This window comes from Grus americana, chromosome 6, assembly GCF_028858705.1.
Source record: "Grus americana isolate bGruAme1 chromosome 6, bGruAme1.mat, whole genome shotgun sequence".
Lineage (NCBI taxonomy): Eukaryota > Metazoa > Chordata > Aves > Gruiformes > Gruidae > Grus > Grus americana.
The window spans coordinates 39,548,809-39,576,123 of record NC_072857.1 but is presented as its reverse complement, the minus strand read 5'-3'; the positions used below and the strand labels follow the sequence as shown (position 1 = coordinate 39,576,123).

Below are 27,315 nucleotides of genomic sequence, written 5' to 3'. Positions count from 1 at the left end.
TTGCCCAAGCTTAGCTGGGAGAACCGCAGCCTCAACACAGTGCTGTAATGGCTCCCTTGTTCGTAAATCTCCACACCTCCATTTCTTTAGAGACTCTTCCACCTTGTGAGGTGTGACTGAAGGATGTTTAGAGCTGGAGACAGGAACTCCTGAGTTACCAGTGTGTTTTTCCTCTCCACTGAATTACAAAAGGGCCTTGGGGCAGGCACTTAATTCTAATGGACTTCCTGAAGCATCTGCATCTGGATGCTGGGACCTAGAAGTGCAGAAGTATTTTTCCAAAGGTGATGAGCAGTTTGGCTTGGACTGAAGTCAGCAGTTGTTGATTTCTGTATGTCTGGAAAGGAGGTCACTTTTGTTTAAAGAGTCAAAACCTGGACGCTAGAGACTACCTGGAGGCACTCAGCATTGAAAGACATTGATTTAGTAAACACAGCGTTTGTGAAGGGGTTGGTTGCCCCCCCCAAAGTCTAGATATGGGTTTAGGCTTTTAGGTTCCAGCTTCTAGCTGGGAAATGTTCTGACTCTCTTTTTAGGTCCTGTTTGTGCAGTGCCCTGCTGCTCATACAGACAAGAGTAAGTTGGCTTTATTACAAGACCAAGTTAGCCTTGTCTGCATTAAATATTGCTTTAAAAAGCTCTGTAGGAAAAGGGCTAGTGTAGAGTTCCCACTCTGTCTTGGTGCGTTAGTGCTTCAGGCAGTGGAGCATCCCTCCACGACGCACTCAACCTCCAGTGCGATCCCTCCCCGTCGGCTCTGCCCCTCAGTGCAGACATCAGCTCTGTCATTTCCCCATCTTGACCGGAATTTGCAATGCCTCTTAGATGTCTGTGTCCCCCTTTGTTCTCTGTGTTTGTCTTGGGGGTTCTTTCTCCTCCCTTTACACCAGCTTTTTCTCCCGTTCTATTGCAATTTTTATGCTCTTTGGTCTTTACGATCTATCTCCCTGATCAGTACACGAACCCAATGCATTCAAATCCAAGTGCTGATTTTTGATTTATTAAATAAGGGGGTGGAAGCTGAAGGTCTGTGGGCGAGCAAAACTAGCTTGCCTAGTCTTAATAAGCATGGAAGTAGATGTTGTCTGCTCAGGGCTGGCCGTCTTTATTTGCAGAGCCAGAAATGCTCAAGGGAAGAATTAGGCAATGAAATGCTTCCTCCATTGAGGCCACCAACACAGGGAGGAGTCTCGTAGTGAGTTGTCTGCTGCTTCAATCTCACTGTCGTAGGCAGACAACTGAGGACGTGGTGTTATTGGGACACTCGAGAAAACAAGGATGCTATTGCTGTAAAGATGAAAAATGCAAGCTCTGAAATCTCACCCAGCCACACTGGGCATCTGGGGGGTTGAATGGAGTTATCTGGGGTCCTGCTGTGCTTTCATTTTGAAAAATAGTGAGTTAAATAATGGGTGTATGGCTTTTAAATCAGGGTAGGCTATGTGGTACACAGGTGAACTGATGTATGTGTAATAGCTGCTCACAACATCTTTTTGTTACCTAATGATTTGTATGGGGGAAATTAAAATCAAATCAGAGTTGAGGGAAAGAGGGCCAAGGATGACACTGCATAAAGCAGAATAGGAAGGCATTGGGGGAACGTGTGTGCTCCAGGGACAGCGAGACTTGGACTAACACCAGATCGACATAATGAAGGTGTGTGGTGCAGGGCCCAGCTGGCAGGTTTCCCCGTGCTGCGTGCCATCCAGACTTGTGCTGGTACGCACCGTGTGTATCTGAGCTTACCACCTTGCAGCATGAACCCGACCTAACGTAGAGCAGTGATGGAGGCTTGCAGAGGAACAAAAATTGCTCTGATAAAATAGATACTGAGGCTTTTAAATGTCTGGCAACTTGGGGGTAAGTTCAGGGAATCTCTTTTTTTTTTTTTTTTTTTTTTTTAGTGCGGTCTGGTTAACAGGTGAAATTGCGGAGGTAAGTGGCAGTTCTGCCGGCTGGCCAAAAATAGGGTGAAAGAAATCGCCTGCTAGCTCCTGAGTAGTTTTAAAAATCGACTTTGTGATATGAAAGGCAACAGCAGAGGGACAGTGCAATAGGGAGTGCAATACCCAACCATTAGCTCTCATCCAGCACAGCTCTTAGTATGTGTTTAACCTGGAGTCTGAGTAATCCCATTGAAATCAGTAGGGCTAATCACTGCTGTGCTGTGAGCTTTGGTCACACTGAACAAGATTTTTGGCTGTACTGCCAGAACTGTAATGCTTACTGTCCTTGCCCTTTTTTCTTTTTTTTCTTTCTTTTTTTTTTTTTGCAACAAATTTGGGACTGGAGTGTGGCCATTGATCTTGCAGGTGTGAAAAAGTTAAAGGAAAGTCTCAGCTGACATTTGCCTCTTGGTCCTACTCGCACCAAAGACCTCGTTCCCAGGTAACTAGGAACATGGAGGTCCAAGGTTAGATGTGAGTTTCAGAGTGCATGAATGTCACAGTGATACAAATGCCATGGCAATGAAATATTCTTTTTTTTCATAGATGAGGGATAGACTAGCTGGCTATTTGGACCATTCTCCATGTGTGTAAAAAATACCCTGCTACAGGATTAATCTTATCCCGTAGATTTGATGATCTGGTTTAGTTTTTGGAGAGAGGCCAAAAGTTCTAGCATTATTATAAAGCTTCCTACAAAAAAATAGGCAGTGTAAGTTGTTATTCACAAGTAGATATGAGCAAAGCTGGAAATGAGCAGTTGCATGTGGTTGAAGAGAAACAATATTGTCATCATGTCATGAAATAGGCATATTTGTCTTTTTGACCCTGTTAAAGCAAAGGAATAAAGTTTAAAGCAATGCTGTGTGACTAGAGGAAAGACTGGAAAGGAAACGAGAAGGTTGTGTGTACACAATATAGTTAAACATTGTGCTTAGAAAGTTGGGAGGAGAACACCGTAGCAGTAAATATTTTCATTGTATGTTTTGTGACTTCTTAGATAAATATAAATCATAGCTGATAAACAGAATTGCTGCTCTGGGCTAGATCCCTGCTGCTGCTCAGGGATGATCAGAGAGCGTGGAGGAACACGAAGCACAGACTGTTCCCTCTACTACAAAAATCTTCAAAGGTTTTAGGTTTCTTTGGCCAGAGGCTGAAGGGGTTGAACCCAAGTGATCGTATTTAATAGCCACTGACAAATCTGTTTTTGTGAATTTGTCTAATTCTTTTTTAAATGAATGTCTACTTTTTAGCATACACCACCCTGTGGCAGTGAGTTCCACAACGTTTTGGTGTTTGTTAGAAGAGGTGCTTTCTGTCCCTTTTGCCTGCCACCTCATGATGTCATTGTGTTTCTTTGTCCCTGTGTTGCGAGGGATGATCCTTTACTCACCCTTTTCATCGCTGATCGTGATTTTATTTATTTCCCTATAAAACCACTTTTTGGCCATCTTTTTCTTTGAAGAGTCCCAGTTATTAAGTCTCTTTGTATGACTTAGCAATGATTGAACGCATTTTCAATTAAACACAATACTTCCTAATGAAGTCATTTGCTCATTAATGCCTTTAATTCACCAGTGGGGGAGTTGAGATTTGTATGGATTTTTTTATGAACTATGGAAGGACTTAATGCATAAGGTATATGCAGTATCAGAGAGTGAAATTTGAAGCCAAGAGAATATTTTCATGCCCAAGGAGTGGTAGTAGGTGGATAGAAAACAGGAAAACTCAGCATACCTTTTTAAATTAATGGTAAAGGAGGAAGAAAATACAGTTAATGTACCTAAATTTATTGAAGTAGTCATTCATCATGGAAATCCCATATCTTTGATATGAATAAAATGGAATATAGATTTTTGTCTGGTTTTGCAGGATGGATGCAGAGTTAGGTAGGAAGCCCTGAAACCAGAAATACGGTGTGGGCAGAAGAGAGAGAAGGAACGGACGGGTGATATTCTGAAAGCAAAAGATATGGTCTGCATAACTGCATTATATTTAAGGGGATTTGCATGTTCAAGTGATGGGGCTGCAATATAGTTAGTGGCTCTTGGAGTAGCAGAGTCAAGGCTGGGGAATTGAGGGGAAGGAAGGTATAAACAGCACAGAGAGTAAACTGATTGCAAATTTACATGAGACTGCCGGCTGACGTAAACCAGAGTGTAACCTGTACCAAGTGTGGACACGATCCTATCTTTATACCCCAGTTTCATGCACAGCAGTGACAATAAATACCAGAAGTGATAACCTGAAAATACTATATCTACTTTCCTTTGCTCTGGTGTGGATGGCAAAGGTGCTATCCTCCCAGCGCTTGCTGCCGTTGGGGCAGCAGCCTCATTGACTCAGGCTGAAGGGGGTGACATCGGGGGCTGCGTTCACGGTGCTGGGCTTGCAGTCTGCTGAAACGCCCCGATCCTTGAAATGAACGGTTGGACTTGGCTCATGCAAATGCCTGAAACCTCAGCGCAATGAAAGCAGCAAAATCAATGTGGCAACGTATAACATGATCCATTTAGATTTAAACATTTCAGTCAATTAATCTTACAGATCACAGTGAAATAGCAATTTTCATCTTTCTTGTTTGACGTTTATTATTACCCAGACATTTTTCATCGTTATTATACCAAGCACCTTTACCTAAAGAGAACAATGTTTTGCTTGTGTTGAAGAGAAGCATGTTGGAATTTACAACGTGCAGGAAAGAGAAATTAATTTTCTTAATTTCATTCCAAATGAAAGCCAACGTGGAAATGCCAGAATTTCCAGTGGCATGCATGTATTTATCATATGTATCTGGTGTTTATTATTACTGCTGTGCATGCCTTATTTCTTTTCAGCTCTTGGAGATGTGGCTGGTCTAGCTAGATGCTTCTGAGCGGGGAGAACCAGCCAGCCCATGCAGCGCTGAGCCCTTGGCCTCTTCTGCCCTTTGGGATGCCTGTCTCGTTTTCTTCAGATTCACTGCCCTTCTTTTAATGGTGACAGAAAATCAAAGCTGTCAGAGAAAGGGGACAGCAAAAGCCTCTGCGCTTGGGATTCTACTGCTGGCAAGCCCAGAAGTCAGTCTTTAACACAATACTGATCTGGGCTTAGATTTTGGTTGCAGACAAGTCAATTAGACAAGAAATGTGCTAGTGACTTCTCAGCTCAGACACAGGGCAGCAGTGGGTGCCGTGATCTCTCCCTCTTGGTTCATAGGCAGTGTGGTGAGACCCTCCAAAGGTGTTTGTAATTTGAAGAAATTAAGAGATTTAAAGCTAAAGGCAGTGAGGAGAATGAAAAAATGCTGTCGTGTGTTGTGTGATGCTACGTCACACTGTATTATGTGACATAGCATCATAAAGCTGAGGACTACAGGGCTGGGGAAGTCCATATTCCTTGGATATGGCATTGCCATAGACTTCAGTGGGAAGAGGAGCTGCCTTCCGCAGCATGTGGAAGACTGAAAGGATTCCCAACAATAGAAATACTACAGAAGTCACTAATGGTGATAAGTGTTATGTTTCAGATTGCAAAACTATCCCCATCAAAAGAGCTGTCCTTTAAAATTTGCAGAGCACTTACAGATTTCCTTCAATAGCATTTCATAGCTAGTGCTTATGTTGTGTACTAATGTGACTGAAGCGCGGGATAAATCTTGGCCAAGGGAGGGACAGGTAGTTCTCCTGAAGCACGAAGGGACTTGGGATCCGGCTTCCTTCCTGTCCATCCCTGCAGTGGTGTACGGGGCTGACGCAGGTAATGAATTCATATGTGCGGGCAGAGCAGCCTGCGTGGCTCCGCGGGGTCACGTCTCCTTACCACGAGCAAGCGGATGGAGGGCGGGAGGATGGAGCAGGGAGCGCACTAATCTCTTGACTCATCAGTAAATTCCTTCCTTTGCAGGGTGAGAGGGAGTTGTAAGAAAGAACTCTGAGGCTGCACCGTTTGTCTAGGGCTTGGACTCCCAAATCAGCCACGCTACCTGCATGGTGCCTTATGCTCTGGCGCTGATCTCAGGCACACCGGCCAGAGGCAGCGCAGTCTGAAGCTGACCTTCTGTGACTGCACTGCTCAGCTTTTATTAAATTAAGTTGTTGGCCTCTGTGGCCTGTGAAGGACATGGTTTTCAAGGCAGCATGAACAGGGACGCAAGCGCTTGGTGGTTCCGATGGTGAGATTGACTGCTTGTTGGCTGGGAGTGACAGACCTGTCACACAAGCCTGGCCACCATGTTCTTGGCTCGGTGGGGCCCTTGCGTAGAGAAGGCAGTGTGTACTTCAGCACCGTCAGCTTGCTAAGTGAGAAAGCAAGGATGGGATTCATCTCTCAGCCCTAAGTGTCTGTAGAAGGGGTGCCTGCATCTGAACCATCTTTAAACTTTCTTTGGAGTTGGTGGAGATCTCATCAGTGCAGGCAGCAGAGCCAACGTAACAATTAATTTCATCCTGATGGATAAGCCTGTGCGTTATTTATGTGCTTGACACAGAACATGGTTGTGCTAGATACTCAGGATTAAGAACCAGCATAGGTCTAACTTACACCAAATAGGAATTTGGCCCAGACATTTCAGATTTTTCTGTGTTGTGGTCTTTCTTGAAAAACTTCCTTAATTCTCTAACTGCTGTTGGAGTCCAGGCCTCTTCCAGAAAAGTCCTCTCTGGCATCTCCACTGCTGTTGTGCCAAGAACATTGTGAGGTTACACCATTTCACACCTGCAGTGGCTCAGGGATGGATCAGGCCCCATGGTTGTAACCAGGTGCCAGCAAACCGCTCAACATGTGATGCAAGTTGGCAGAGCCTCACGGAGTACTTCAATCACATTGGGCCAGCAATGTCTTCGCAGGTGTCGTGCCACCAGCATTAGTGGCAGCACTTGCAAACTTCAGGTCATGAATTCCTGTCTCGATATTTTTCAAGCTGCTGTTTCAAAAGAAAAGAAGGAGCTGACGTCATCACCTTGTTCTTACACTGTACACCTCACTTGTGATACAGCAACTGATTGTTTAATTGCCCACTTAGTTCAAAGTGTACCACCTTTGAGTCCAATTGTAAAATGTGTTATTGCTTCTTATATCTCAAGGAAGTGTCTTCCCTGCTCTGGATTCAGCAGGATGTCTTGCACAGTTGTCTCTGCAAACATCTCACATCCAGAGAAGAACAGTGTTCCTCAAGCTCCCAGCCCCATCCTTGTGATCCCCACTGCTGTCCAGTTAGTAGTTACACACCTTTATGTGCTTCAGGTCTCCTAAGAAACATTAGCTTAGCTCCCGGCCCTGGTGGTTGTTGTAGATGTGGATGGCTGTGGAGGGTGTAGCCGTTTCCCTCCTAGCTCCTACCTGTCCCACTTCATTGTGGTTATGCTCTCCATCCTGAACCTCATGGCTTCCCGTGTCTTTGAAGCTGCATTTTGGTAGAGACGCTGATAAGCTGAGGTCTGTGGTGTGCATTTTGGGATTGGGCTGTGAGTCAGTCTCCTGCATGGGAATGAGGGTGCAGGAGATCAGAAGGAAGATGAGAGAAAAGTGCCAGGGTGTGCAAAACACCATTGAGCAGGGTTGTAATTGGTGATCTCAAAGGGCAAATGTCCCAGACACAGCAAGGATATTCACACAAGGATGCTTCCAGATTAAAGTGCCCTACTCTAGAGTTTCCCTCATGGGCAGCAGACTTAATTACACTTCAAAACCTTTAGAGTGATGTATGTTTGGTCCTTTGGCCCCAACACCAGAAGGACTGCCTGTAGGGACAAGAGACATCTTTTACTCTCCTTGGTGCTCTGTGATTACCAGAAGCTGGCTCAGCCTGCCACGTAACTCTCGGTGGCCTGGGGGATGCTGTGAGTGTTGGGGGAGCTTCCCAGAGCAGGTGGAGATGTAGCCTTCTGCTCTGGCAGGGTATCTCCTTTAATTTTTCGAGGGTATTTCTCTGCTGAGCTATACAGAAGAATCACAGCAAGACTCAGAATGGGTGCTTTTGACCCCGCAGCTCTCAGCAGTCCTCTGTGCCAGTTGCTATCCGGCCCGAAGCAGTGGGAACTCCCATGCTAAACCATGAGCTTTTGCATTTTGACCCACAACTGCAGTGCATGCTCATGGGCTGTGACTAACTGTGTTGAGGAAAGCTCAGGAAAGTCAAATATCCTTCAGGGAGACTGACAGCCATGTACTCCACCTAGCACTGCCATCCCCTTCGGGAACATCTGTTTTCTGACCGCTGCTATAATTAATAAATGTAGTACAAATGTAGTACGGTGTCCTTACTGGAGAGGTTAGAGATAAAGCTGTGCCTGGGCAAGAGTCACAGGTCGTCTTTGGAGACTGAAGAGCAATGTAATCAATTACCACAAGCCTGCCTGCGGGCCTTTTGTAAATCTGGCTCCTTTCCATAGTAGAAATAATAGCAATGTCCCTTGCCAGGTAATTTTCCAAATGATTATTTTAAATAATATGTTGCTGTGATCCAGCAAAAAGAGTTTCGAGATTTATTAGAGCATTTGTCACTGAGAGGAAAAGCAGCCGGTGAACTCTGCAGGCTGGCAGTAAGCAGCACAGGGCAAGTGGCACATAAAATACTGAAGTCTCTAATTGCTCAGGTCCACTTTGTGTTTGCAGAAATGGGAGGCAGGGACATACATCTCACCCCTCAGCGCTGGCTGCCAGCATCACAGGTCACCAAGCAGATGGTACGGGAGCTGCTCTGAGATGGCAGGAGACACGGAGGGGGTGGTGGTGATAGATTGCTCCTCTCCCTTCCTCAGGCAGGTCTGCACAAAAAGCAAGGGAGGTTGTCTGGTCCTGTGGATCCATTGCCCCTTCCTGTGGTAAAAGCTGAGACAGAGCCCTGCTTTAACAACCTGGCTTGAAACTGAAGATTGTGGCTTTGCATAGAAACTGATCCAGCCAAGCCTTGCAGAATATGCTCTTATGGGTGCTTCAGGTTACTCTGGCCATGCGCCTGCTCTTATTTTATTTTATTTTTCAACGGCAGAATGAAGAAATCATAAATCTAGGGTGCTTTTGCCTTTTTCTTGCGTTTTGGAGTGGAGGGGGGAAATCTGCAGGTGCTTTGGGACCAACAGGTATCTTATAAACAAATAGCTTGACTATCTTTCCCATTAAATAGCCTTTCATGGCTTTGTCAGTGTTGAGGAGGCACTTCTAGTGGGATTTGGCAGATAATGCTGCAAAGGTGGAGTACGAGAGCCTCAGTGAAACTGAGCATCAGTCCTATGGTTTGGGAAGAGAAAATAGCACATACTGATAGAAACACATGGCAAAAAAGTGCACGTCCGCATCATAATAATGGCATTTTCTTTCTCTTCCTTCCTCCAGGTTATCTCGCACCCCGAAACCTTCCTAGTGCGGGCTTCTTCCCATTCCTGCAAACCGTGCTGTGTGATTCAGATGCCAGATGTAAAGGCACACCGTACACACCAGAAGATCTGCTGCCAAGACTTACTAACATCTCATCTCTTAGACTGTAAGGGAATCTGAATATATCTGGGTGTTACAAGCTGTAAAGCAAAACTTGCTTTGGAGTGGAGGGAGCAGCCATGCATTTGTGTACCTGTGTCCACAACAGATATAAGTCAGATATCTGAACACCTAGAAATGAGAATATGGACTGCAACGTGGCACACTTTAAAAATGTTCATATTGGGGACAGCTATCAGTAAGGTGTCAATTGATCCAGCCTTGATAGTAGAAGAGAATTTTACTCCCTGAGAAAAATGCTTCCACTCCTCCAGAACAGAGCAAAGAAACTTTTTTGCATGATTATGGGTCAAGTCCTGCAGGGTGCCAGTAGATAAGACTTGCGCTAAGAACAGCCGATTGCCCGCTGTGGTGATCAGTTCGGGGCACTTTGGGTGGAAGTGACAAATGTTCCCCAACAGCTCTAGTTTGAGGGATGCTTGTTCTGGAGCAACTGCTCTTTCAGTAGATCCTCCAGGTGCCAGCCAGAATGGGTGCCCTCTCTGCAAGTCATCAAACATATCAGGAAACAGATGAAAATGAAGAAACAACTTTTGTCCACAAAAGCATGTAGATTTGCAGCGTGGAGCTGGCTGGGAATGTTTTGTCGGAATGTTGGTTTGTTGAAATTGAAATGTTCAGTGGAGGCATTTCAATTTCTTTGATGTTCCAGTTGAAGCCAAGTAGCATTTGCTTTGAAACGTGCCAGCTAAGGTTGTTTCTATGTCTTGGCTGCCCGGTTCTGGCACGCCCCTGGGGAACATGCCACTCTGAGGCCTGGCTGGTTCTTGGAGAGCTGAAAATCTGGGCATCTCACATAAAAGGTCCCTGGCTGTTCATCTTTTCAGGTGAGAGGCTACTCCATATATCAGAGCCTTAAAATCCCCCTTGGCCAGAGCTTGAGAGTCTGAAGAGCTAAGGTGGGCCATGCCTTCCACCAGAGAGCCTAGCAGGCAGGATGGGAGATCCTGGGGTTGGTGGCTCCTCAAGGGTCCTCCTTAGTCAGTGCAGAGGGACTGGCATTTCCCAGGCCAGGTCAGGATCTCTCCATTGGTTAGGAGGAGTCTGGATGACTAAATATGTGGATGACTGAAGTTACGCGAGGTGAATCCTAATCAAATTCAAGGTCACACAGCAGAAAAGGGTAGAGCCGTGCCAAGACTGAATGCCTGGATTCGCAGCTCTTCACTTGTTTCCTCAGTGTCATTTTTTTTTTCCCTGAGCATGTTAAACAATTGTTAATTTGAGGCATTGAAATGAAGAAATGGGAACTTCTGGTGCCAAAGCTGGAGGTCTTCAATGGGTTTCAATAGCTACAAATCCTCCTTGCTTTCTGTTTTTGGTTTCTATACAGCTGTTTAGGAAATAACTGGTTTTTACTGCCAACTGAAAATCAAAGGATTTGGCCAAACTATAGCTCAAGTCATGAGTCATTAATAAGCATCTTGACCACTATTGATGCTAGAAGTTGGCTGTGTGAAGTATCATACAACTATGTGGGTATATCTACCCTTGTGTGGTCAGTGTCAGCCTTAGAAATATTTTGTATTCTAAAAGAAAAAACACCAACTATTAAGTAGCCATAGCAAAACTAGCAGGATACAGCCGAGTATAAAACCTCAGCAGAAGGCTGCCTGGGCAGGGGAAAGCTCCAGAAGCCAACACGAATAGCTGCAGCTCTGCCTCAGGAGCAGTCTCACCATGGGTGAGTTTGTCATGAAGACACGGTATTTGAGCCGTGACCCTTCGCTGTCTGCATATATTATCGTGTAACATTCTGGAGTTTGTAATGTTCAGCTAATCCAGACAGTTTTTTCCCCTCCCATTGTGCAATTCACTGAAATTCTTATTAAACTGTTTTATAACTTGCCCTAAAACTGGGTCTTACCAGTGGCCAGTAGTGAAAATGGTCAAGGTTCTTGTCTTTGATTCTATTCCTTAGAAACATTTACAAAGGTGTGCAAGATGTGGTTGCTTGAGATTTCCCTTAATGAAAAGGAACTAAGTACAAACACTGAGTTCAACAACAACATCTTCCACCCTTTCTTTTCCTCCGTAGTGAAACGTTTGGGAAGGATGAAGTAAGGTCCTGATGTCTTGAAGGATTTCTTGGTAGGGACATGCAACGTGCTGTTATACCTTAGAGCTGTTCCAGCTTACATCAAGGCCTCTCTGTTCAGTCTGAGTGTCATTAACAGTGCCATCAAGTTCTGCACCGTTTCTCCTGCTGAGCATACGTTGGTGGAGGACAGAGTAGGATGTGACACAATGAGGCCTTCTTTCCAGAAGTGGGAATTTGTTTAAGATTGACCAAATACATCTGTCAAGCCTTGCCTGTTCTTGATGTCCTTGCAGAGCAGGCATGAACGCGGTCCCCTCCGTCTGTCCCAGCGTGCTGCAGGGTGCTTACCCAAAATACATGCCAGGCCTCTAGAAGGAACCAGGATTTTGCACAACCCAGATTTCAACACACCTGCCATGAAATCCAGCTATGGACCCATTCTGAGTCACGCAGTAGTTAAATGTAAGCTTAATCATAAGAAACTCTGTGAGTTATTACAGGTGTTGTCTTTTTTTTTTTTCCCTTCCTTCCCTCAGGAAGCGGAGGAGCTCATCCAGGGTGGCCAAGGACAACCATTCATCACCATGGAGTGCAGAGGTCCCTAAAAGCAGGAACGCTTCACTGGGTAGGTTATTCACTGCTCTGTAAAGTGCTGGTCTTTAAAGGCTGATCTTTTGCAGGTCTCTGGACAGAGATGCAATTCTTGGAGCACTGCTAAAATGATTTATATGTTTTATACAGGCACGTGACCATGGCCACGACATTAGTGTAAATTCTTGGGAATAATTACAAGTAACTGTCTGTAGAAAAGACTTTTGGAGTTTGGCTAAGAAACCAGGATTATATTGTTGCGCTTCACAGGAGCAGTGTGAGATCTCAGACTGTTTGGACATTAATTAAAGACCTGGCCATTTATGGAATATTGCCCTTTTACTGCCCACAAATTGTCCATAAACAGCTTATGATTTTTTTCAAACGTATTTCTTATTCACAGTTATTGAGCAAATAAGTCTTCTTCTGTGCCACAGTGGATATTTATTGTTGGTGATGTCCTCCTCTGATGTGATTCTCTTTCCTGAAAGAACTTTCGGACTTACATTTTCCATAAAATCATTACAATTATTTTTTATTGATGGTAACGGCTAGTACTATCCACAGGCTATCATGATGGATAGTCCTTTCTCCAGGGAGCTCCCGATCAAATGAATGATTACAGATTTGCATTCTGTGACTGTTCTGCTCCAGCCATTCGCTGTTCCAATTAGCATTCCTGCCAACGCGCTCACTCTTTGGTGTACGGGCAGAAAAAGGCAGAACATGAAAGGCACTGGACGCAGCAGTGTGGGGGGGAAAAACATAATCAATGAACAGTTTATGGGAATTATCAGCTCATGTTGATGGCCGTGGATGGTCAGGGAGGAGCTCTGTTCTACATCTTATTTAACAAATAAAATAGAAATCATAGGTCGTAGCTTCTGCTGGTGTGAACTGGCATAGCTCCTTTGGTTTCAGCGAACTGTGTTGTTTTGAGAGCGCAGTTCGGTGCAAGTGTTGGCTTTGGTGCGCGTCAGCTGGGGACCTGGCGGTGTGCCACTGTGTATAGCGGGCAGCAGTGCTCCAAATCTGTGTTGGAGCTGTTTCTGAATAACGAGAACCACCCGCTGGTGCCAAAGACACCTGTAGAGTTCTCCCTTACAGGGCTATCGGCTTGAACTGGTTTGGGCTTGCTTCCTTGTGAGGCCACCCGTCTCGCTTCCTGCATAGGGGAGCTGCAGGACTGGAGAAAAGAGGTGGAAATTAATGGTGAACTGCAAGCAGATAGTTAAATGCATTTAATTTTAAAAAGTTACAAAAGGAAATAGTGTAATCCAGGATTTAATTACATCAGAAAAAAAACCCTTAAGTAATTACAGAATGCCATTGGCTGTACCTTTGGAAACAGATTAATAATGATGGCATGCCCAAAGCTGTAGTCGGCTATCCTGTGTCATGATTTGATGTAGTAACGAGGTTAAAAGACATTAAGTAAAATACATGTTTCAAACTGTTATTGCAGCATTTGGGGATTTGGTATCTCATGGAGAGAAAACCCTTTGGAATATTTCATCACCATCCAACTTGACTTCCAGCATCAACAGGTTCAACAAAATCCTCAATTTTGGGAAGGTAAGTCTGTATTTGCAAATAGCCGAGTGTGAGCATTTATGTGTAGTCATATTTAAAGAGTTAGAAGCTCAAAGCACCAGCATACAGCTTTTATTGCTTTTGGATCGCCCCTATTATGTGAATGTGCTTTATTTTGGGAAGAGGAAGACAGTTATTTTGGGTGGACTTTTAAGCTCTGTGGTAAATTTATTATCTTCTAAGCAGAAAACAAATAAACCAGCCACCTTGGGACATAATACCATGAATTACCAAATACGGCCACATGCAATACCCTGAGATATTTTGCTCAAAACTTGTGTGAGTTAAGGTGTTTAGAGTGTGTTTTCTTTCACATGAAATTAAAGATACGATGTTACAGGCTTTGCCATTGAATTCATTATTTGCCCACAGTACTCCTGCAGTGGCATCAGAGGCACTGTGTATTTATGATGTAGGTATTGACTACATATAGGAGCAACTCCTTTGTAACAGAAACTTGGTACCATGTAATGGACACCAGTCAGCTTATGTTTTTGTATTATGGCCTACATACACACGGTTCTCTTTATATGAGGAGTTTGAGGGATTTCAGTGACACTATACTCCCCTGTTAGAATTCTGTATGTGTCTAAGTGCTTGTCATGACAATGCTTTTCAAATGTCACTACTACGCCTTAACGTCTCATCACTGCATTTAAAACCATCTCAAATAAAGTATTGCTTTAAACTTACCTGTAACGTTACGTCTCGCTTTTAGAGCCAGGCCCAATATTCAACTGCAGCAAATCTCAAAGTCATTCTGTGTGAGGTCTTGTTGCGATACATAGCGCGTCCCGGTCTCACTGAAGAGAAGATGGCAGCCAATATCCACCGGACATTCTGCTTTACCAACTCATCGCTTTTAGAGTCGTTTACCCGAGAGTTCAGAAGTCAGATCTCTCAGGTGGGTGCCTGGGACCTTTCCTAATATCTGCAGCTAGTAGCTGTGGTATGGTAGTTCACCCATGCTATTGCAGTGTTTTGGAGATAGAACGTGACCCCACCTGGCTAGAAGTTGCTCATATCTATACCAAAGTGCATATAGTGCATGATGAGGCTGAGCTAATTCTTGTGAGTGGGATTAACCCAAAGACCTTAGAGTTGAGTACACAGCTCAGAAAGGTAAGGACATCCAGCCGTCAGCTAGCAGCCACTAAGGGTTCTCACCATGCCTAGGTCTTGTTTCTCCTCTGTATTTGCCCTGCTGCAGCGACAAGTAGCTAGAACAGTGTGAGAATGTGGTGTAAATAAGAATATTTAATGCTAGGAGAGGCAATAAATTTAATCCTCTATTACCTCAGCTGTATAACTTCATGCAATAACTCCTGCATCTGATCCAACAATTTATGATTGAAGCAGTACTTGTCTTTGGGAAAGCTATATAATTAAAGCAAATGAATCCTTTAAAGGTAATGCCTTCTTTTTCGCCAGGGTGAGGAGTGATATTCATTTTTCTTGTATTCCTAGTCTTTGGACTGGTTGGGACACTGTGAATCGTAGGGCTTGTCTGAACAGAGAATTTATTGTACAATCTAGGGTGTGAAGGTAAAGCACAGTCACTCGCTCAGTTATTGCCTGTCACTAGAGTCTTTTGAATGTATTGTTTGTAGAGTTGTGTCCAAGTGCAGTGCAAGCTGAAAAACATAAAAAGACCCATCGGCAACAAGGGTTCTTGTTCTTAAATAACTTCTTGCATTGTTATTTGTTAAGGTGCAACACAACCCACAGTACCAGGCAGCATTCGTCAGTGAAATGGTCTCATTTCTGATGCTCATCTCCCAAGTGCAGAATGACACCTCCCTGTGGCACCTCCTTTTGCTTGCTCCAGATGTGTTTCAGGGCAGCATGCAACTGCAAGACATAATTGATTTCCTTCAGAATCCAAGCAGGTAAAAGTACAGAAAATGCCAGGACAGGCACTGAAAGTTGGTGGATTTGTGTATTGAACTCTAAGGACACGTCACCTCTCATCGTGAAGAAAGGGTGTTAGCTTAAAAGCGTGATTTCTTTGGGGGATGATATGGCTCTGTACTAATGCATTTCTGAAGGTCTCTATGGCCAGTGAGCAGTGTTTTGATTTTCAATGACTCTTGTGTCACTGTTTAAATTGGAGCTTGATAGGAACTCTTAGATTTCTTCCAGCATTTTTTTCCAGCACTGTCAATTTCCAGATAGAAAAGGTGGTGAGTAACAGCGACTGCCTTTGGTTGAAGAAAAGCCCTCCTGGGTGGATAGTAGTTCTGCCAAAGACAGCAGCTCACTGCTGCTTTCCAGAAGAACATAGAGCCAAATTCAAGTTGCTTTGGAACACCTCAAGCATTTGTAGGGGAGCCATAAATTCATTTAAAAAAAAAAAAAAAGTTACTTGATTTACTGCTGGTTTATCTTTCAAGATTGGTCCCAAGAAAGCAGAGAAGTGAGGGAGCCTGGTTCTTAGTATATCAGGCTTTGAATATGTGTGACTGCAAGAAGAAAGTATCAGTTATGTTCTTGCTCAGTGGTTGTACAAAAACCAGAGCTGGCTTAACTGCATTAACTGTGCTGAAATATTTGATGCTGTATGCAGCTAGGTCAATGAAAAGTCTTTTACAATGGGCTTAGCCTTGAAATCCCTTTCCTTGTCCGTAGTTTGGCTAAACTTTTGCTGATCTCTAGAAGACTTGAGTTACTCAAGTTATTCTGAATAGTCCACTTGCTTGCTGTCCTCCATGTGCCGTAACGAGTGTCTTTCCCCTCCCCCCCACCCCCCCTTGGATACATGAGCAGTTGGATAAAGATGCCAAAAGGACTTGTAGAAACTTTGCTGCTTTGATTACACCCAGGCTTAGAGGGACTCACTTTGTATCACTGGCATGTTGCCAAGGCACTTAAAAACCTGTGCACTTAATATCTAGGTAATTTGCCATACTGCATTGTGAGAACTATTTGTAAGTCGTAATGTCCTTATCCTTAAAGGAGTCAGTAGCAATGTGGCAAGAATTTTAATTTTATTTAGAGATGTTTTGTGCATGCTGCTGTTTCAACCACAGGATTATCGCATTTGTTTGCATTTACTGGCTTGCAGAATCAACCCTTAGAACCAGCACTGTTTGAGTACCCAGGAAGAATTAATATTTACTATGCTGCTCTACTTTGCTATACAGCTGCAGAGCTGGGCAAAGCTATCATAGGCACAACAAAGAGGCACAGAGTGTTTCATCACCAGAACTGTGCTGTGCTTTTATGCCTAGCATCTGGCAGTGTAAGTGCACGAGTAAAGAATTATTGCAAAGAGATTGCACAAATAGTATTTTTAACGATGCTTGCAAAAGCACATCTTAGCTAGGCTGGCCATGTCTTTTACTCAGGCAGTACTGACCTCCTAATGCAATGCTGTACGGGGAATTTTTTTGTAGCATAAATTTGAAGATACAGAAGAAAAGAAGTTTTGTTCATTGTGGCATCTGTATTAACCATGTGGTAAACACCACTACTGTGAAACACTAGCTTCAAAGTCATGACTTCTGTAGAAAGTTTAGGAGAACATTTATGCCCACACAAACCTGGTTTACAGACTGAATTCACAAATACTCCTTTATTGCTTTAAGATTCAAGATTTTCAGCTAAGCACGTAAGCTGAACTTTTTCTCTAAAGCAAATGTCTGCAAAAGCCCTGCAAGGAAGAAATAAAAGGGCGGCAACAACACTTGTTTCCATGTTTGCTACCTTCTGATCCGTACGATGTGTCCACATTTGGCAAGCCTCTGCCTCCTTCCTCCTTGGCTCTGCCATTGCTCAACTAAATATGTCATTTATAACTGCAGATTCTTCCTCCTCTTCCCCCTCTAAGACTCTTGCTAACAAGCACCTCTGCAGAATGGAAATGGTGAGCGCCAAGTCCAGGAAACCTGCATGGAGACATTATGTTAAATGAGGAGAAAAGATCCCTGGTGCTCTGTTCTCACTAGCAGTCTGTTCCCACAGATCAGTATGTATTTATTCATGCCACTGAAATCAGCTCAGCTAGGTTCTTTGTGTATCACCTGCAGAACTTCAGGCAGGTGAGAGATTGTGCATTTCACAGTGACCCTATACCTACAGCGAAGAGCTACTCTTTATACAGGAGAAGCAAAAGGGACTAATAATCACCGTGAAGTTTTCAGTAACCTGCACACATTGAACAGAGTGTCTTTTAAATGACTTCCTCTGTGATACAATATGCCTGATTATCAGCTTGTTCTTTCCTTAGACTGAAAAACATTCTTTGCTTCCCTGTCAGCCTGGTTATTACAGTATAAAAGAGGAAAGTAGGAGAATTGTAAATGGGAACAGTTATTTGTGATTGCTTCTTCCATCCACAGATGTTGTCCCCTAGGGATCCCTGCTCTCCCTGGAGCCTCATCTGCTTGCTTCTTGGATTCTTTCAGGAGATTCACCCGCAGCAGTGAATCACTGGGCTGGCATGTCACCTGAGTGTTTTCTAAGCCCTGTTGTGAGGATTTAAGTGGTCTATAGATTTTGCATAACCCTTTGAATAAGTACATCTAATGAGTGCAACACATGTTTGTGCGAATATACGGCCGTGGCTTTCCCATCAAAGCTCTTTGTATTTGTATTTTCTGCATGATCAAACAAATAATTAAAAGTAGGGGCAATGTCTTGTCTGTCAGACATTTTAAGAATGATAGGCTGTACTCCAGCTGTTTCCTATTTGAACACTTGTTTTATTTCCTCTCATAAACCTGTAACCACAATTTATTTTCCTTGTTGGTTTTTTTTCCCCCTTTAGTGTTGTGCTGGCAGCTCAGAATGTCTCTGCATCGCTTGTGACTGATGATAGATTCAAAACTGTTCAGAATGGGGTTACAGATCCTCCATATTCCCTGAACTGCTTGGAGCAAGGTAAGACTCCTCCGTACAGTCATATCTCTGCTGAAAACCTGTGGTGCTGAGGAGAAGCAAAATGCAAGCTAACAAGTAACCATACAGATTGCATACTGTTCAGGGCTCAGCATAATAAATTCTTTCAACTTTGTACAAATGCGAATAAAATACCTCATTTCAAATGGAAAAGTAGAAAAGCTTGGTTTTGACGGTAGACAATGAATTAACATGAGTTTGCAGTCTCAGTGGAAATGGGGAGTAGTAATTTTTTTTTTTTTTTTTTTTTTACTTTGGTCAAAATCTGCCTCTAGTTGTGGGCTCTGTCAAACTCACCTCGATGTATCAAGGCAGGGGCTGGGGCTGGGCTGCACAGCAAGCTGTATACGTCAAGATTAGCTGTTCTTATAAACCCCTGTCCTCTTACAGCAGAGGCAGAGCCCTTGACATCCACCTCTGAGGTTATGTGAACAGACAAGGGAAAGGTACAGCACGTAAATCCTGCAAGGGAGAGATTGGTTAATGCCGTCTATTCTCTACTTTGAAGGAAATTGCGGAAGTTGGGGTGGATAAGGAGGAAAGCAGACGAATGTAGTGCAAGTAGGGAAAACGTGGACGTGTGGCTAGTGAGAGGACTGGACACACAGGGATATCAGTACGGGTGTAAATGGCTATGGGAGACATAAGTGATGCTGTAGTCAAAGCCTATGTTTGAATTGTAAAAAAGCATTCCTAAATGAAGAGAAAGAAACAATAATAAATATTAGGCCAGCTTGTGCTGCATCACTGATGGCGAAGTGCTCTTAAAGCAGGAGGAGAGCTCTGTTAGCACCCAGATCACAGGGCCATTGAACTGTTCCTGAGATGAAAAATAATTTCTATGATGATAGGTAGCATCCTGACTTCTTTTGAAGAGTTACACCCCAAGAGAGGAGTCAAATTTCTAACCTTGTGTCTTGTTGTAGGAGCCTAACTTCATATATGCACATTATCCTCGACAGATTTGCAATACAGGTCTTCTCAGTTTCCAAACTAACGTGATCTTTACTAACGTAGTCTTTCCATGTTTGTTGTAGATAAAGAAAAAAGTTTGGTGACCAGATACGTTTGTAATCACTTTGTTAACTGGAAAGACAATCTGAGTTTAGTATCTGAATTGGAAGAAGTTCTGAGGTAAGACATTAGCTAAAGGGATATTACTAACAATATAATTCAAATCTTTGCTCTAAATCACTTTACACTTCCACTTGCATTGATTTCATATTCACTAAAATGCTTTTTTTTTCCCCCTCCAGAAAAATAAAGTCACCAGAGATTGGTGGAAAAGACTCCAAGAGGTCCATTAATTCAGATGATTTAGAAGCCATACAAAAGTCTCTACATCGTTTAAAAGGCTTTGAGAAAAAAATGAATAGAAGTGAATTAAAAAGCTTAAATCTATTCAGAAATTTGAAGAATGAAACATTACAGAAATTGTATGCAATTCTTGAGCTGGGAATGAATCCACATCATGATTATAAATTAAAGGAACCATATAATAAGGAAATAATTGATGAAATCTATAACTTCACATCACTGCAATTACAGAGTCACTTTAATAGGACTTCCATTTTCAATATAATGACCCAGTGGAAAGAAATTGAGAGTGCTTTAAAATTAGCCGCAATGATTAGGAATCCAGTTCTGTTAAATAATTCTAATTTTAGTGTGGTGCAAACTAAGGATGCTCTCAAAACGTTGCTCTCCACTAACATGCCATCATTTCTGGAAGACTTAAGAGACCGTTTAAGTGGAATGCAAGAAATACCATCTTTGTTTTCTGATTATCTGCTTAAGCCTGTGTCCTACAGAAACTTTCCAGACCAGCTCTTAGCTCTCCAGAAGATGTTTTTTATAATGACAAACACCAGCATAGGTTATCAGTACCTATTGATGCCGGTGTTTGAACTGATGCGGAAAGTAGAAAGCTCCATGGGTGAAACCTGGTGGGATGAGTTGAATATCTACTGGCGCATTGGGGAAAAACTGCGATCGATGAAGTGGAATAACACAGGCATCATAGCCTATGGGCAGTTTTTAGAGGTATTAAACAGCCATTTGCAAAAGCTGAATAATAATTCAAATAGCATCTTCAGTGAGCAATTGGATCAGCTGTCAGAATTTATAACGGCCGTGTTTAAAGAGTTTGGGGAAAACTCTGAAGTAGCCAATATCTCACTAGTCACTCAAGCCATACAAAAGACCTTGCATGTATTAAAAGGTTTACAGCTGAATTATAATGTCAGTGAATTAAAATCTATAGATCTTTTGTTTAATTTTTACAATAAAACCTTTGAGAGCTTGTCTGAACTTCTGAGGACAGGAATGAAAATACTTCATTATACAAGTGCCAGTGAAGAAATAATGAACCCTGTCTATAACTTAACACATCTTCTACTGCAGGAGTTCAGCCAGTCTTCCTTACGGCGCAATACTTCACTAGAGGCAAAAATTTGGGAGTTTTTGCATGTAGCCTTGAGTCCTTTCCTTGAGAACAGCAACAATGGTTATGGGACACCCCAGAACTGCTCCGCTCAGGCCGTGCTCCACATAACATTCAAGATGCTGTTTGAAAATATCACTCTGAGCGAGTCCTTAGAGGGGAGCCCCTGTAAACCCCTCTTTGATTCCATGGGTGCAGAGAGTGGAACGCTGTACAACAACACCTTTACAACAACGTTCCAGCTTGCCATCAGAAACCTGAAACTGTCTCCAGAGTTTGCTGCTGTCTACAAGAACAGCAGTGATCGCTTTTCCAAGGAGCTGTCATGCATCGTCCAGTCTCTGCAGCTTTCTCTGAGTTTCCTTTCCAAATTAAACCTTGTCTCTGAGCTGGAAAACTCTTGGGTGCAGGAGAAGGCGAGTGCTGTGACTGCTGTCATGGAGGGGCTGCTGCAGAGTAATGCCTCCTGCCCCATCCCAGTCCAAGATATGGGTGATGTGCTCCCGTCTCAGCTTTTGAACGTGCTCATTCCTTTCATGCTGAATGGAACAGTGCTGAACTCCCTAAATTTCTCCGACAGCTCAGCAGACTGGCATAGGCTGCCTGTGGTTTCCTGTCTGTTACCGACTGTTTCCATGAGGAACAGCAGTATATGTGAACTGCTACAGGTGGGCAGGAATCCTTCCAACCAGTCTGAGTGGGGGCATTTCTTGCGGCTGTGGCACGCCACTGGCAACGTGTTGACCGCCAAATGGAACCTAACGGAAGTGGGCGAATATGTGAAACTCCTGGAAATTATGAAGAAAGCTCTAATTCTGGTGGACTTTGGGGTAGCTCCTGGAAAAACATTAGTACATCAGATCTTTCATAATTCTAGTGGAGGAATTAAATCCTCAGATCTGAACAATTTGTATAATTCATTAAAACTCTTTTTCAATTCAACTTCTGCCACAAACAGCACGCTGGACTTGGAAAGAATATTTCAAGAAATACTCCCATTGTATGAGGTTGGTGATGAAGGATTGTTCTACTCTAATCCCTATGGAACAGAAAATCAAGATGTTCTAACTATGGCTGCAGTGATTTGGAATCACATAATTTTAAACAGGACTCATTTCAATACAGAGAAAGCATGGGAGGTTATCAAAATCATTGCACTTCACGCAGTCTCGCTTGAAGACATTGAAAATTATCTCAGCACAAATGAAAAAGTGTCATCATTATTTTCTGACTTTTTGTTGACCCGTGTAACTTCTGAAAATTTTGCAGAACAGCTCTTGTCCCTTGAACAGCTTCTTGCTGCCCTGGCAAAGGTGAATACCAGTGATCATTATCTGCTGATCTCTTCTTTGTCTAAGCTAGTGCAGAAACTCCAGAATTATTCTCATGGAAGGCAAGGAAATGAACTTCGTGCTTTCTGGCAGATTGCTGAAGTGCTCCAGTCCATGCACTGGAATAGTACAGACAGTGTCTCTTACCACTTACTTCTAGACATGCTGCAAAATCAGTTCAGTACCATGAAAAATGACTCCAGCCTTCCTTTCAGTAAGGAACTGAAGCAGCTGATAAACTTTGCATCCTCCATATTTGAGCTGTATAGTGGAGAAGACTCCAGAGAAACAAACATCTCCATATACTCACGAGTCATGCAAAAGAGTATTTTAATTTTAAAAAGTTTGCAGAAAAGTTATAATATCAGTGAGCTTGAAACTGTCAACCTATTACTTCATTCTTACAGTAACTATACCCAGAGACTGATTGAAATATGGACAACAGGAATGAAAGTCCTTCATGACACCAACTTAAACAAAACATTTGCAGAAAAAATGGACATTGTCTATAATTTCTCACATTTGCTGCTGCAGAAGGAGTTCAGCCAGTCTTCCTTACGGCGCAATACTTCACTAGAGGCAAAAATTTGGGAGTTTTTGCATGTAGCCTTGAGTCCTTTCCTTGAGAACAGCAACGATGGTTATGGGACACCCCAGAACTGCTCCGCTCAGGCCGTGCTCCACATAACATTCAAGATGCTGTTTGAAAATATCACTCTGAGCGAGTCCTTAGAGGGGAGCCCCTGTAAACCCCTCTTTGATTCCATGGGTGCAGAGAGTGGAACGCTGTACAACAACACCTTTACAACAACGTTCCAGCTTGCCATCAGAAACCTGAAACTGTCTCCAGAGTTTGCTGCTGTCTACAAGAACAGCAGTGATCGCTTTTCCAAGGAGCTGTCATGCATCGTCCAGTCTCTGCAGCTTTCTCTGAGTTTCCTTTCCAAATTAAACCTTGTCTCTGAGCTGGAAAACTCTTGGGTGCAGGAGAAGGCGAGTGCTGTGACTGCTGTCATGGAGGGGCTGCTGCAGAGTAATGCCTCCTGCCCCATCCCAGTCCAAGATATGGGTGATGTGCTCCCGTCTCAGCTTTTGAACGTGCTCATTCCTTTCATGCTGAATGGAACAGTGCTGAACTCCCTAAATTTCTCCGACAGCTCAGCAGACTGGAATAACCTGTCCATGCTCTTCAGTGTGGCACAGGATGAACTCCACTTGAACGACCTGCTGCAGAGACTCCAAGGCGCCTTCAGCCTCACCAAATGGAGTTATTACTTGAGCGTCTGGGATGTGGTTGACAGTTTCCTAAACTCCAGAAGAAATCTAACTGAAGCAGCTGCCTTTGCAAAGTTGTTGGAAGCAGTGGCAAACAACTCTGCTAACGATGTGTCAGTTCTAGAAATCATAGAAGCCAGTCACTACATTCTCAAGAGGCTGAACTCTGAGCTGCTAAATGAATTCAGTATAAGTTCTAGTTCAGCTTTTCTCTCCAACAAAACTAGTTTTGCCAGTGTGATTGATATTGTTGCTCATCACTTCATTGTCACAGCAGAAACTCTGTACAATAAGACTCTACCTTGGACTCAGAGTGACCAAACTCTGTCACCGACCAGTTTGATCACACGGTGAGTTTGATTTTTGGGTATTGTAATTGCATTTTTTGGGTAGTGACCACCGTTCTCATTCCAGCATAAGTAGTATGTAATTTTCTCCCAGTGGAGCAACCTAAGCCTGAAATCACCGTAATTTAGGACACTAGATCTAACGTGGGTTAAATTGAAGAAGAGGAAATTTCTCCTTGAACTGAACATACAGCTAAAAGTAAGACTTTAAACAATCTTCTATATTGGTGTGTATCAGTTCACAGTGGAAGCAGAATCCTGCAGGAGGCTTGCCACTGGTGGTAAACTCTTCATAAACCTCTTCTTTGTGGTATGACTCTCTAACTTTTGATTCTCAGTCTCCCCTAGGCATGCCGTTCTATCTCTGTCTTGCATCCACAGCGAACCTTTCAAGTGTGTTTTCTTATACATATGGTTTGAGAGTGAATGACAGCTTTGGGATATAACAGCAAAAAGAATTGATGAAATAAAATTGGGAGGGTACCCACTTAGGAGAGATATGGCTTCATCTGGAATTCTTATTTACATTGCCAAGGAACAGCATCCACACAGCTGACAGGTTGCTTACCTTGTTTCTGAAAGAGAAGCTGATTTAAAATCCTGTCTTATTTTTTAGATTTCTGTTTTTAGAATTTGAAAACACCATCTTACAGGTGACAGTGAATAACAGCTATAACCCTTACCTGATGTGTTTAATAACTGCCACTGAAGTTGAAGACAGCAAATTGACAGGTAATCATGATTTCATTAATGTTGTGGGACCTGAGCTGCAATATGTTGTGCCTGTCTTTTCAAAGTGTTTTCTCTGATGGTGGGAAGGAATGGTGCTACATGTTTTTATCTGCTGGCAATTGACTGGAGCTGTGAGACCTCGGGAAGCCAGACTCCTTTTTTTGTTTGAGTTATGTCACATTGCAGATATAGAAGTTTTCTAGCCAACTCTATCCAAAAGGCACGTCTACTCTTTGCTATGTGATGACAGGTTGCTGACACTCAGATAGAGAAATCTTACGAATAGAAACCTATATTCCCTTCACAGCTTTATGTACCCATAAGATGACAGCAGTTATTTTTGAGAGTTAACATGGTATTTCACATAGATATTCATTGTATGAGCTCATTGTAAAACCTGAGAGGTTTATCTGTTCACAGTATAGAGATATCGCATGTGGTCTGAAGGGCACTGTCAGAAGTCCTGTTACCGGTGTGGAATGGATTTCTTTAGAACCAGAGCACTTACTCAGGCTGGATCCATTATAATCCAGATTACAACCTAGGTCTTGGTCTGTGATTTCAGAGGTCCCGAGCCATGTGAATTTGGTAGAAAATGGCAATGCTCCGTTGGCCTTGGAATAAAAGTGCTGATGTTACCATCTGCGAAGTTTCTGCAAGTCTGGCATTTTTGTCTCGAGTAACTTTTGTTTTCTTTCTTGCACAGAAAACATCACACTGCTTTTGAAGCAAACTCATCTGAAAAAGAACTCTTTTATGCAAAATAATACCTCTGGGAAACATTCATCCATACCAGAGCTCCTGAAGCTAAAAGTGAGTCTGCTTAAAATGCTGACTTGAAGGACATCCCGCAGTGATACATGAATGTGCAATGGAGGTTTTGAAAAACAGCATGTGGAAAAAAAGTTTCTTAAAAAAACAGCTGATAAAAACTAGGACTGAAACTCTGTTTTCTGCCTGCTGCCTATATTTAAAGGTCGCCATTAAAGTGGGCTGAGGAAGTTGTTCTTATATGAATCCCTACCCAGTGCACACCCATTATTCTGAGAAGGTAGAGGTGTTCCTCTCCTCCCAATCTGTTGAATAGAATGGCTTCTGTTGTCCACCAGCTATCCCGAAAGGATGAGCATTGCATAGTTAGCCAGTGGCAGCATATTCCTCATAAAGCAGTGCACCAGTAGTTTTAAAGCTCAGTACGTTGAGACTTAGCAAAGCACTTTGCAGAGCTGAGATAATTCTGCGATGCCTCAGCTTCATTTGAGAAGCATGTAGGGAGGAGTTTTCGAAGGCACAAATAGCAGTTAGATACCCCTGCCCTGCTGAAAATCAGTGGAATTGTGCACACCCAATTGGCAGTTATAAGCCCAACTAACTTAGTTACCACTATGCCTAAGGAACTAATACCAACACCAGCGTGGCTGGAGTCTAAGTTCCCACACGCTCCCTTGGCCCTAGATGTCTCTCAACACCATCATGGATTAAGCACCTAAGCAATACTGATTCATGGATTTCCCTCACCAGCTTTGGATTTAGCAATGCCTCATTTGGATAAAATGCTTCTTACACAATACATACATGACTGCACTAATAGCACGCATGCACTTTATTCTGTTTCTCAGCATGAGAAATAGAATTAAAATGTCTTTTTAAAAAAAGATAACAGTATGCAGTGCTGTTGCTGCTTAATACATCCCTAACAATAATGTGATGAGCCTCAGTCTGACAGGTACTTATAGACGCAAAACAGAAAACAGTTCTTGCCGTAAGAGACTGATAATGTAAATAATGTCAGACAAAAGGGAAGCCCATAATAGCAGAGTAGGCAAAGGACTATAATTTTACAGAGGTTGGCAGATGTGGAAGTCCTGACTTCTAGCCAACTCTGTTTAATATGCTGTAGCAGAGATGACCAGGTGGTATCTGAAAGGCTAAACCTGTTGCACAAGGTAGATGTATTTGGTTTCTGGGAAGATTAATCGGTCAACAGGTATGTCCAAATGGAGCGTTGCTGTGTACGTGTGTTGGGCAGGGGAAATGGTATGTTAAGGCTTGCAAGGTGTATTAGATCCTGTGCAATGCTGTGTAGCCAGGTCTGCTACAAACTCATGAAGGAATGATTGTTATGAGCTGTTCTACTGGAGACCTTTTGAATAGAGTAAAAATACATATTAAAATTTTAATCCTAAAGAAGAATGGAAAGGGACAGCTAGACTCTTTAAAACTTATATTTTATAATTCTGTCATCTAACTGGTGTTTGTGCATTTGTCTTTGTTTTCAAAATTTCCTTTGAAGATATCTCGCCTCCGGGATCTGACAGCACTTCTTTGTGACTACGAGAGCTTTAAGTCAATACAGCATATTTGCGATCTCCCTAATGTTAGCTTTGGAGAAGTGTGTGAACAAAGTCAATCTCAGGAGCAGCTCCTCCGCACTATTGAACTGAGCAGTCAAGTTGTGACCAATATACTGAATCACAGAAGAATCTCCCAAGAGCTTCAAAATATACTGATTGGGGATGCCACAAACATCCAGACACAAATGAAGTGGTGAGGCTCTCCCTCTGAGTTAGACTGCATTAGTATTCTATTTATGAAATTATGAAATGTCTTCTTGCCGCCTTTTCATATTCCCAATTTT

At 43.0% G+C, this 27,315-nt stretch overlaps 1 protein-coding gene across 1 annotated transcript in view; it reads left to right on the top strand.

The window, feature by feature from the left end:
- Positions 1–27,315, top strand: part of ABCA12 (ATP binding cassette subfamily A member 12) — an 86,504-nt gene that overhangs the window by 9,983 nt on the left and 49,206 nt on the right. The window contains exons 3-13 of the mRNA XM_054830124.1: positions 9,264–9,411; positions 12,003–12,091; positions 13,523–13,632; positions 14,369–14,554; positions 15,361–15,539; positions 18,419–18,531; positions 19,587–19,683; positions 19,806–23,948; positions 24,562–24,677; positions 25,384–25,490; positions 26,971–27,224. Of these exons, the coding sequence (XP_054686099.1) occupies positions 9,264–9,411; positions 12,003–12,091; positions 13,523–13,632; positions 14,369–14,554; positions 15,361–15,539; positions 18,419–18,531; positions 19,587–19,683; positions 19,806–23,948; positions 24,562–24,677; positions 25,384–25,490; positions 26,971–27,224 (5,542 nt within the window). The remainder of the gene's footprint in view (positions 1–9,263; positions 9,412–12,002; positions 12,092–13,522; positions 13,633–14,368; positions 14,555–15,360; positions 15,540–18,418; positions 18,532–19,586; positions 19,684–19,805; positions 23,949–24,561; positions 24,678–25,383; positions 25,491–26,970; positions 27,225–27,315) is intronic.